Source organism: Octodon degus, unplaced genomic scaffold (assembly GCF_000260255.1).
Source record: "Octodon degus isolate 3935 unplaced genomic scaffold, OctDeg1.0 scaffold00032, whole genome shotgun sequence".
Taxonomy (NCBI): domain Eukaryota; kingdom Metazoa; phylum Chordata; class Mammalia; order Rodentia; family Octodontidae; genus Octodon; species Octodon degus.
Window position 1 is genome coordinate 7712659 of NW_004524608.1, and position 12659 is coordinate 7725317.

A 12659-nucleotide genomic window follows, 5' to 3' on the forward strand; every position below is an offset into this window, starting at 1 on the left:
AAAAAAAAAAAAAGAAATTGATTAACTTCCTGTGCCCCACTCCTTGTATTTGTAGAATAATAAGAATAATGGCATGTACTTAGTGTTACTTTGAACATTAAATTAGTTAATATAGGTAAAGCATATGATAAAAGACCTCAAAAATGGAATAATGTGAAAGATTTTGCTAGTGGTTTGTGGTTGTTATCACTATAGTCTGATTCCAAATACAATAGATATTTTTTCACCCATCACCTCCATCCTGTAAACAATAAAAACAGCACAACCTATTATTTATTTATCTTCTGTGACGCATCAGGCATTTTGGTAGATATTGAAACACAGCTAACCCCTCAAGGTTGGTGTATTGCTTTGCTTCATAGATAAGGCTCTGAAAGGATCACATAATAAGAAACATTTCTTCTTTCCATGAAAGAGCATTGGTAGGTTTCCTTGGAGGATTTTAAGTAGAAGGTGTGGTTAGATTCAGGTTGTGGTCAGATCCAGTATAAGAATATTTCTGTAGGTAGGGCATGTCAAAACTATCTTAGAAGAGGATAAGACTGGTGGGCAAAAAACTCTGAGGATATTGTTATAGCAATCCAGGCTAGAAATTAAAAAGCCAAAAGCTCTGCTTTAAAGCAAGTCAAAGAGATACTTTTCAGTGTTTGAGATATAATATTTATTGGATGTAAGGACCAGAACAATATAAAAAAGCAATAAACATTGAAAAATCTAGATCAATGCTCAAGTTTCAATTAATATTATTCACAAATTGGAGAAATATGGATGGAGAATCAAGTTCCAGAACAAATACATAAATTAAAATTTGGACATTTTAAAATTAGGTGCTTGAGCTGACTAGATAGCTCAGCCAACTAAGCGCATGCTTTGACACATGCCCCAGTCCCGCATACCATGTCCTCCCGCCCCAGGGGCACACTGAGCCAGCAACCAAGTCCCAGCATGGTGGCACAAGCCTATCATCCCAGCACTGGAGAGACTTAAAACAGAAGGATCACTGCGAGTCCGAGCTGCACAGGAAGACCCTGTATCAAGTACATAAAATGAAAAAAAAAAAAAAAAAATCTGGTACTTATGAGATCTCCAAAATAAAAATATGTACCAAGTAGCTAGGTGTAAAAGTCTGGTGTTTTTAAAGGGCTCACCTGAAGACATGAGTTGAAGTGCTGCTAACATCTATATGAATAATGTAACCATATTGGTGATGAGGTCACTGTAGGACATTCTGAGAGTGAGAAAATAACCAAAACTTTCAGTATAAACCAGTGTAAACTAGTAAAAGCCAGTCAGTCCTTCAGAGGACACCCACTGAACACAACATCACAAAGACTGAGGGAAAAGTGAAAGGGAAATGGCAACTAGGTCTGAAACAAACAATACAAGGCTTATAAAGTAATCGCATAATCACCTTGGAGATCACTGATGAACTTAGTGGAGAGAAGTTTCATTGCTGTAGGAAGGAAGCCTTGCAAATCTTAAACACTGTATTTTCTCCTCTGTGTTGCAATGCATTTCCAAGTTACCTAAAGAATGAAAAAGAAATCACTATGATAGAAAACTGATAGAAATTTTAAAAAACAAAAACCACGCCCTATGCATATTTTTGTACTCAATACAGCCACAATGTCTTTCAGTGAAAAAGCACTGAGATAAAAAAGAAAGAAATGAACTTTTTTTTTTTTTTTTTGGTATTTAGTACAGGGTCCCCAGGGTCTCACTACACAGATGGGACTTGTAGTGATCCTCTTATTTTCAGCCTCCCAAGCACTGGGATTGCAGACGGGAGCCACCACACCCAGTCTCAGTCGTCATCTCAGCATGTCCCAGGGGCTGGGCTGGCACAGCACACAGAGGATCAAACCCCAGTTGATACATCTGCATAAGCAGGCACTTGAGTCTGCTCAGCTATCTGGCCATCCCTGAAATTAACTTTTAATCATCTGATGTCCATATATTTATACATTCAAATTTAATTCTAAAATTGAAACAGTATTATCTAAATTATAAATTTCAAGAAAATTTCTTAGTGGATTCTCATAAGCATAATAGCAATGAAATTATGCTCACTTAATTTTCTTACAAAAAAAAAATCAGAATGTCCTTTTTTTTTTTTTTTTTTTTTTTTTTGGTACCAGGGATTGAATTTAGGACCTTGTGCTTGCCAGGCAGGCACTTATTCTACTGAGCTATCTCTCTGACCCCTATGAACCTCCTAAACCTACTGTTTTTTAAAATGTTGACAGCGTTTTTCATTCTCAGCCTGCCCACTTCTAACACCTATGAAGTATTTGATTGCTTACATCACGTCTCCTGGACAGTCCAGCCACATTCTGTCATCAGTGGTTGCGCTGTTGGGTTAGGAAATTAAAACAGGACTTAGTACCTCGGCATTGTGCCCCTTCTCATTCTGCCCACGTTGTCGCCTGGTTATGGCAGCGTATTGCCTCCCCGCTGACAGACACATGCTGAAAATGCTACAGCTTCAGGCGAAGTGATACTTTATGGGAAAAAAAAAAGTGAATCTTCTTATAGTAGAACCTTATCGTTAAATTCATCTTTTAAAAAATAGGACATCTCTCTTATTTGTTCGTGTTGGAATTTTTTTTTTATTAGCACATGTCTGCACTGCATAATAAATGCTTTGTCTTGGGAGCTATAGGTGCACACGCTGCACCTGGGCGCTCTCCATTTGCCTTTCCCTGACCTTCCGCGCTTCTCCCTCCCATCCTCAATCCCATCCCATCTGTGCAAGGTCTCCCTACCCTCTGTCGTTTATTCTGCTCTTTAAATTATTATACTATGAGCTTTTCATATAAGAAAAATTATGCAATAGACTCTTCTTTAAAATTTCCCTTTTCTCCATGATAGTTAAGTGAAAACCCTTTGCTTTAAATGTTTTCTGACCTCTGTCTAATTTTTGTTTTTACCATAGACTTTTCTCTTGTTCTATTGATAAAAGGAGGGGCCCTCTCTGGAACAGACACCTACCAGTCATTGGTTAGCAAAGCCTTCGGGTTCACAGGCTATCTCTTGCTCTCAGTTCTGCAGTTCTTGTACCCTTTTATAGGTAAGATGACTGCTGAAATAAAGGTCTTAATGATGTGAATTAATATACAGCCATTTCTGCAAAAAAAGTTTGTTCAGTTAAGAATCATTCAAGAAAAAAGTTAGCAGATGCAATATTTCCCAAATTAAAGATATATAACCATTATTAACAATTTTTTTTCTTCTGATCTATTTTCTGAAATAAAATGAAGGTCATTTTGAACAGTTAAATGTTTAGGTTTTCCTTCTGGCAAAAAAAAAATCTGAAAATCAAAACAAAATAAAACCAAAACAAAAAAAAAGACACACAAAATGATCTGGGACTGAAAGTGAGTGAGAGATGAAACCGTCTACTAGGGCTCAATAAACATGACAATTTTTAAAGAAAACCTAACAATTTGCAAAAGCCACGCACTAAGATAACTTACTATTTAAAGCATCACCATAATAGTGAATATGTTACCTCACTCTTCTTAAATAAATAAAATGTTAATTTAAGCCAGTGACCAAATTGACGTCATTTCAATCAGTGTTATAGAAGTTACTGTACAACTACTTCCATATTTTTCACAGCCAGCTAAGACTATATTTCTCCCCAAAGCCTTAGGTTTTCTACTAAGGAGTTACCTCAGTACCTTAAAACTTGCTATTAGCATTCCTCACTTTTAAGTAGTGCCTGAGTTCAATTTTGAAATTGAACTTTAATTGCACTTTGAATGGCTATCAAAACTATTTAAAGGTATTCTGGGATAAATTAATATGCAAAGTGAAATCCTTTTGTAATATAAATCAGTATCCTACCATGAATCTGTTGTATAATTATTTTTAAAGTTGTACATATTGGTTATCATAATATATATTTAAAAGTAGTATGACTATGCCAATATTTGGAAAGTTATATCTAATTATACTCAAAATACTCAAACTATGTGATGCTTATTAATGATTTGTTTTAATTATGTTTTTAGCTATGATAAGTTATAACATAATAGCTGGAGATACTTTGAGCAAAGTTTTTCAAAGAATCCCAGGAGGTAAGTTAAAAATAAGACTTTTGAAGATTTGAATACATAATATAGTTACCTATCATTAATGTAGTTCATAATAACTCATAAGAAAAATATTTGAGGGGCTGGTGAGATGGCTCGGTGGTCTAAAGCACCTACTTAGAACAAGCTAAGCTAAACAAAACACGGGGACCATGGTTCAATCCCCCAGCACCACATGCCAGCCAGCCCCGCCCCCTGGTGGGCTGAGCTGGCCACACACACACACACAAACAAATAAATAAATAAATAGATTTAAAAAAAAAAAAAAGAAAAATATTTGAAAGTGGAGGCCTTGGATTATTTCAGATGCTAACATGATCAATGCTGATCCTGAAGTATTGGCCTACTTTTATATATAGTTTAGTTTTTATTTAGCTGACTAAAACATTATTATCCACACAGTTATAATACTTTACATTTTAAATTCCTTATGCTTCATATCACTCTCTATAGAAACATGTTTTTATATCCTACTTATACTGTATAGTTTCTTAAATAAGCGAGCTCTTTGTGGTCTTATTTGTACTAAGCTATAACTTACTGCAAGAAATTAACCTTTCTTTAGTGTAGTTTCTGTGATTTCTGACAAATGTATATAGTCATATTAGCACAGCTGCAGTCAAAATACACAGCAATTTCATCATTCTCCAAAGCTGTCCCAATACCACTTGATAAAAAAAGAAATACTCCCTCATCTGTGTCCTTTGGTGGCACTGATTTGATTTCTCTCCCAGCAGTAGTTCTGCTTTCTTTTTTTTTTTTTTTTTTTTTGTAGAACTGGGGATTGAACTCACACCCTTGCGCTTGCCAGGGAAGCGCTTATTCCATTGAGCCATCTCCCCGCCCTCTGCTTTCTCTAGAAGACATGCAAATAGTGTGGTACAGGATATAGCTTTTTGAGTCTGACTCCTTTCCCTTGGCAAGGTGTGCTTGACATTTGCTTATGTCTGAGAGTGTGTTCGTAGTTTGCATTTATGTTTGTGTGTGCATCTGTGTTTAGTTGTTGATCATTCCATTTTATGGATGTACAAAACCGGAATTTTATCCCCAATTAAGAGACATTTGTGTTATATTCATTGTGGGTTGACTACAAAAATTTCTGTGAACGTTCTCAATCAGATCTTTTCAACATGCACCATGGCCTCACTAACTATTCAGCTTTTCACAATACCATTGTTAGAATAATGCAGAAAGAACAAACCAGTTTTCTATGAAGAATAGAATCAAAGAAAGTAATTGGAAATCTGTTAGAATATGAATGCAAAATGTTATAGCATTACTTAAGTATAGATGTATCCTTAGGCTATTTTATATTTACATTTTTGTGATTTGTTTCTAATCTTACATTATTTTTATGGAGTTTATTAACTCAAAGTCATTGTCACTTCAGTACATTTTACATTGCTTGTCTTTTGTTAAAAATTAAAGCTTGATGATTTAGTCATGTCATCAATGTGCTACTTATACCTATAAATACTAAACAATACTTGTTATGTTTTAGTTGATCCTGAAAATGTGTTCATTGGTCGACATTTCATTATTGTGCTGGCCACCGTTAGCTGCACTCTGCCTTTGTCCTTGTACCGAGATGTGGCCAAGCTTGGGAAGGTAATTATTCTAAATTGGTGTAGAAATGAACATTGTTACCTGCATTCATTTTGTTCATCCACAATCCACTTGGAAAAATTCTTAATTACAATGTTTATTTTTAGTTTCTTTGACTTACGATTGTGTTACAGTAAACTGTGGTTGAATTATTAACTTGCTTTTAATTAACTTGCTTTGGGGAACTGATTAAAAAAATGGATGAAAGTGAACTGAACATGCACTTCTTCATTTTTCAAAATAGCCTAACTGATATTAACTGGCACAGCTTTAAATTTAGACAGTACAAAGGTCTATACTTGAAGCAGCTTTCCATTTTGGAAAATATTTCATTTTGGTGTGTAGCTTTAACAACATTCAAGAATATTCTGACCATCACACTTGTCGTCACTAGTAGTCATTCGATCATAAACAAGAGCGGATCAAGGAGTGTGTGAGTTATTATTTTTTATGAGCACAATATATTTATTGAGGGAAAGAAAGCTCCTGTCTAAAAGAGGGACAGGAGGGGGCCCAAGCGGGTAGTTTCCCCCGAGTATGTGAATTATCTGATCTATTGAACTGTGTTTCATTTTACATGCTCAATGTATTTATAAATATCACTTTCTAAATGCAGAATCAATGTGTTCAGGAAAAAGCAAGCTACTAATACTTACCATATTGATCCCTGAACTAAATACTTCTTGAGGCCATGCTGGCCCCGCCCCTGGGGCTTGCTGACTCTGCGATTGAGACTGGGTGTGGTGACACATGCCTGTAATCCCAGCTCTTGGGAGGCTGTAAACAGGAGGATCACTGTGAGTCCAATCTAGTAGTGAGACCCTGAACACCCTGTAGATCCTTCCGTAAAATACAAAAAAAAAAAACTTGAGGTGGCCTGTTGAGATGCTTACCAACCTATGTCTCCTACCAGGCAAAGCAATGAGGAGCCTTGAGCTGGAGGTAGGCTTCTGCTTCCCCGAATTCCTTCTCTGTCACCTTCTAGCTATCTGATCGTGGGTGTGTCATTGAATCTGTCTGTTCCTCACAAGAGCCACAGACTCAGCTAAATAGGAACCGCTTTCTAATTAAAAATAAGCAATTTATAAAGCAAAATTAAGGATCATCACATGAAGTAAAATCAATTTGAGGTTCTTGCTTATCAGAGAAATGCTTATCTGAGAGAGAATAAAATGTGCTGAGTCATTTAAAAATTAAGACTGAAAACACAAAGCTACTGTACTGAATGCAAGGAGCACATACACACACACTAAAGTTTCGGTTCGAGCCCTTCAAAATAGTCACGACAGAGAAGCAGAAGCACAGGTCAGAGGGCGCAGCCACTAGGTAAAAATAAATAAGCAACAAACCTAAAAAGCAGAGAAAACAATGCAAGGCATCAAAACACGGAGACGGTGCTGTATGTGTTGTGCTAGACAAGAAAGGGCCAGATAAAGATAGAAGCAGAAGACCAATTATAAATTTTTTAAAAGTACAAATCATTTAAAGCCCAAAGAATGAGGAAAACATAATTTCATTTTATATTTACAGATTAAAAGTTTCAGTTTCATATTTTATGCAGGAAGCCACAAAAATATTGAAAGCTTTATTACAAAATCACAGCAACAGTCATATCTGATACTTGCTCACCTGTGGAGGAAGTGTGGCTGTGGTCTAGAAGTTAGGTGCCTAGGATTAGCCACACCAGTTTATAGGAATATAAACTATGAAAGAATTGGATTAAAAATTGTGCATTAGTTTATTCAAGTGAAAAAGAAAAATGCATAATATTTTACATAAAATAACACATTCTAAGCCTGTAATATATTTTCTTTCGCAGATCTCCTTTATCTCTACCGTCTTAACAACTCTGATCCTCGGAATTGTAATAACAAGGGTAATTTCACTGAGTCCTCATGTGTAAGTTTTGTTGTTACGCTTGTTGATCTTTAATTTGTAGCTTTCATGTAGATATATACATGACATGTTATAAATGCAGGTGTATAAAGCAATGAGAACTGTAAAGAAAATTTGGAAATATAAATAACCAGAAACACTTCTCTTCAGTATTCGAAAACTAGGAGAAGATAATTATATATAAATAAACACGTATTTTTCAGCTGTACCTCAAAAGATTAATGGAATAAAATTAAGTTTAGTTAACATTTTACAAGTCATCCTTAAGCATTAGGATGAGGAAGAGATTTTGAATAGTGGGAAACAGGAGTGAGGAGGAGATGGGTATATTTCTAACAGTTTCATGGGTCTCTAAGCTGAAATGAGAAGGGCAAAGAACGTGGTGTGGTTTTTTTCTCCATTAAATTAATGTTAGTCACTTTGAAAAACTGCCCTTTTTTCTCTTCTAATGTTGTATTCTTTAATTATTTGGGTTTTTTTGTTTTTTGTTTGGTTGGTTGGTTGGGTTTTTTTGTATCTTAGGGAAGCGTCTACAGGGTGTTCAAGGTCTCTCTACTAGATCAGACTCGTTGTGATCCCCCTATGCACAGCCTCCCAAGAGCTGGGATTACAGGTGGGGCCACCACACCCAGTCTCAATTGCCATCTCAGCTCGCCCCGGGGGCAGAGCCGGCATGGCAGGCCTGGGGATCAAGCCCCCAGCCCCTGCGCCTGCTTGCAGGCACTTTAATCTGTTGAGCTATTTGCCTGGCCCTAATTATTTTGTTTTTCTAATCGTTTATTTATTTGGTACAGGTTCTCACCACCCAGCTCAGACCGTAGCTGTTCTATTGTTTATAACACTGATAGTTGCCAGTGCTGGTGATTTTTAATGTTATTATTTAACCAAGTAAAAATGTTGGCAACTTGGTATTGTTTCCTCATTTTTTAAAACTATCAATCATCCTTGCAATTTAGAAGTATATGCACTGTTAATCTAAACTGCAGTTGTATAGTAAGCGTACCAGGTAAGAAAACCAGATAGCCTATATTCATAGTCCCAAGAACAGAATGCAATAAAATCAATTTAAATTGGCTTTAAACAGAGTTGGATTTGCAAAGTACATAATTTTGAATTTGTTCTGTAATCCAGGCTGAACATGATGAATAATATTAAATAAATAAATAAGATGTAATAAAATAGTTATTTTTTAAATTTAAAATTTTATTATAATAAAAGACATATCCATTTAATCTTCCTCAAACTGTTTCCCCTCATGTTAACTACAGTTATCCCTTTGTTCCTGCAACTTTCTGAATGCTATTCTAGTAGGTGGTTTTCTAACAGCAAAGGAGGCCTGAAAACATTATGGTGGATCCTTATTCACTTGACTTAGCCAGATCTGCCACCCTGTAACACAGGCTCTTCCCCATCGTCAGAATGACCGTGACAGCTAAATCTTTCTAACTGCTTCAGGGCATAAGACAGTCATGATGGTAAAACTGAAGACACTCACAGAGAGGACTTCCAGGCTGAAAGTGGCAAAGACAGTGGGATAAGGGTGTCTTCAGGGAAGGAGCATTTTAAAGGAGCTATATGACAATTTTTAAAAAGTTAAGGATTCACCATATTTTCAACCACATACCTCATACATTCCAAAGAATTTATATCAGACAACCCATAGTAAGATTAATCTAAGGCATGATGTCTTAAGCAATGGATTTTCATTGAGCAACAGCTACTAGAAAAGATCACAAAGGAAACCTGGTTAACAGCTCTAGTTGATAATTCAGTTCACAAAAATAATTTGTTTTCTTATTGCTTATGAGTTGCTGTCCAAAATTACTCAATAGTATATACTTATGATACCTTTTTTTGCTTATCAAGAAAATATTTTAAAAACTCATTTATTTAGAAGAAAGTATGAAATAGTCCAATTGCCTTTCTGATAGCTTTGGTTTTTAGAGTGAATTCTTATTGTTAGAAGATTAAAATAGAAGAACACAGAAACATCTGTCATGTTTACATTAATTTTTTCTTTACATCACTTCATCCTGATTCACAGTTCACACCACCACCAGATCAAGTGGTTAAAGCAGAGATTATTTTCTCCTAGTTCTGGAAGTTAGAAATCAAAGATCCAGGTGCCAAGGTGTTTGGGTTCTGGCAAGGACACCGCTCCTAGATTTGAGAAGACAGCTTCCTGCTGTGTCTTCACATCGGAGAGACAGCAAGATCCCTGTCATTGCTGCTGCTTGGGGCACTAACCCCATCATTAGGGCCCAGGCTCAAGACCTCATCAAACCTAATTACCTCCCAGAGGCTACTTCTCTAAATACCATTACTCCGAGAGTTAGAGCTTTAATATGTGCGTTAGAGGGAGACTGTTCTGTCTCCAGAGTTAGAGGCTTTGAAATACACTTGGCCTGCTTCCACATGGCCGTTCAGTGGACACTTGGTGAGCACCTATTGTTTGCAGTTGTTCTGCACCCTGACAGAAGAAGAGCAGAGAGAAGCATAAATCAGGACCCATTTGTCTTGGAGAATTCCTCACTGCTGACACGCACAAGTTAAAGGAGGAAAGGTTTATTTCAGATCACACATTGTAGAGGCTTCAGTCCATAGCAGACTGGCTCCACAGCAGGGTAGACTAGCAGAGGTACGTCACAGAGGAGAAATAGTCCATGGCTAAGCAGGCAGGAAGCAGCAAAGAGAAGCAGCAGCAGTGAGCCTCCCTTTCCCTTTTATCCCATCCGGGCTATAAGCCTTTTGGGTAGTGACACCCACAACCAGGGTGGGCCTTGCCACTACCCACACGCAGAACTATGAGAAAGCAGTTAGTGAACTAATCTAGTACTGCACAGCCTTAATTCCAGTGTGACACCCTGGATCCACATTTACACGCCCTGGATCCAGCCGCCTCTGTAAAGCTCCACCTCTGAGCACGCGAGGCTTCCAGAGGCTATCTAGACACATTCCACAACACTGGGAAAGTTGTTCCCAATTATGGAGAAGGAGTTTATTTTTAAAAAAATAAAAAGAAATGACCAAGGATGAGTGTGATAAGCACAAAGTACAAGCATGAAAATGGGAGCAGAGACAATGCCCAAGAAAAGGGGGATTGTTTAATGGTAGGTCCAGATCAAGGAACTTTTCCCACAATTTATTTATAAAATCATTTATAGATAGAGGTAAAGATATGGATATAGATATAGATGATGTAGATATAGATATAGATATAGAGTTTAGTTGTTATTTAAGTTTTAGGGATTTTCTGTTTGCTTGTTTTGGGTTTTAGGCTGGACTTGGACTCACGGTGTAGCCCAGGCTGACCTCAAACTCACAGCAATCCTCCTGCCTCGGCCTTCTGAGTGCTGGGATTGCTAGGCAGTGCTACCACACCAGGTTTATAAAAGTGTATTTTCAATTCTGATATTTATTCATTATCTATTGTATCATGCAGCTTTGATTTTCAAAAGAAAATTTATAGCAACAAAAAGTTAATAAGTACATTAAATAGAAAACAAATGATAATATGGACTACAATTAAAAGCATAGGAGATCATACTTTTAATTGAAGACTTTTATTATAAAAAATAATTTTAAGAAAGAAATTGTCATGTTTTCTTTAAAAGGTCTTCTATTGGTATATATAGTACCATGAGAAAATATTGATAGGGGGAAAAAATAGCTAAATCCAAAAATCAGGCCTCATCTGTGTCCCAGGAAAACAGTGTAACATGGTGATCTCCAACTCTGGTTTCACGTTAGAATAACTTGAATACCTTGAAAAAATGTTGACTCCAGGGCTCCACTTGCAGAGGTTCTGACAGAATTGATTTAAGGGCCAGGCAATTGGATTCATTATTCAGCAATTGATGAGTCTTTGAACAGGATCTGAAAAAAAAAGATATTGGGATCATGAAGGTCCATCAGCTGACATGCTGAGTCCAAAGTTGAACCAGAGATTCTGTGTCGGCTTGGGCACTATTGTGCAGTTACTTTTCACGATTCATTCTTCACTTATGCCCTATATTTTTATGTACAGAATGTCATGTACAAGCATGAATACAAAGAGAAATAAAAGATTCTTTTTCTCTCAAGAGGTTCACAGTATACTAGACAAGATAAAGCCACACAGATGACAACCAGGAGGGCAGTAACGCTTGACACAGAGGAAGTGGGTAGGAGCTCCGACTCCAGGGTCAAGCTAAATGGCCTGATTTTGCAACAGAAGAGCCAACTATTTTGGTTGTAAATAAAACGTAGCCTACCACTTTCTGTCATAGTGATGTAAGATCTGATCTGAGCCTCTGAAATTTTTCTAAAAACAGGGATTATTTACTTAACACTTTCAATATTTAAACTTTAAACTTTGACGAAGTGTGTTTTTTTAATACCGCACCACTTTTGATTTCTGTTTGAATTCTGCTGCAAAGAACTTCTGTTTGTCTCTATTTACAGTCAGACTAATCAAGTCTCATGTTCAGCGATTGCCATATCTATCAAGAAAGATCTTTTCTGGAAATGTGACAGCAAAGAACGCATATAATCCATAAAACATGAGAAATTCAATATGCTAGGTGTGGTTTCCTTCATTTTGGGTTCAGATGAATGATCAAAAAAGCTATAGTTTTTCATAGGGCTTTCAAAATGGTATTTGAAAAGATCTTTAAACCCACTATCAGAAAACAGGAAGGCCTGTAATGTCTATTGGTATTGACCTGGTTACTATGGAAACACCTCTTTAGTAGTTGTGTTTTAAAAATAAAACACAATTCAATTTCCTTTTCCATAACTCAGAGGGCCATAAGTTCTGCTCTTTTTGTGTGTGATTTCAAATATCTCACAGTCCAGTGACTTTCGGTTCTTTCTGAAAATTATGTTCAGTTTTATTGTATTTTCTAACCTTTTGCTTTCTAAAAACTGAGGTGGCAAAGCAATTTAATTGCTTTCCAGAAAGTCTGAAAGCATAAAAATGTGGTAGCACAGCTCTTCTATTTTTTTCCTAAAAGAAATAAGAGGGGGGCCCGGGAGATGGCTCAGTGGAATAAGCACTTCCCTGGCAAGCACAAGGGCCTG

General features: G+C 36.7%; 1 protein-coding gene across 1 annotated transcript in view; it reads left to right on the forward strand.

Moving 5' to 3' along the window:
• Positions 1 to 12659, forward strand: part of Slc38a11 (solute carrier family 38 member 11) — a 53959-nt gene that overhangs the window by 6112 nt on the left and 35188 nt on the right. The window contains exons 4-7 of the mRNA XM_004629972.2: positions 2936 to 3070; positions 4017 to 4082; positions 5599 to 5705; positions 7522 to 7601. Coding sequence (XP_004630029.2) covers positions 2936 to 3070; positions 4017 to 4082; positions 5599 to 5705; positions 7522 to 7601 — 388 coding nt within the window. The remainder of the gene's footprint in view (positions 1 to 2935; positions 3071 to 4016; positions 4083 to 5598; positions 5706 to 7521; positions 7602 to 12659) is intronic.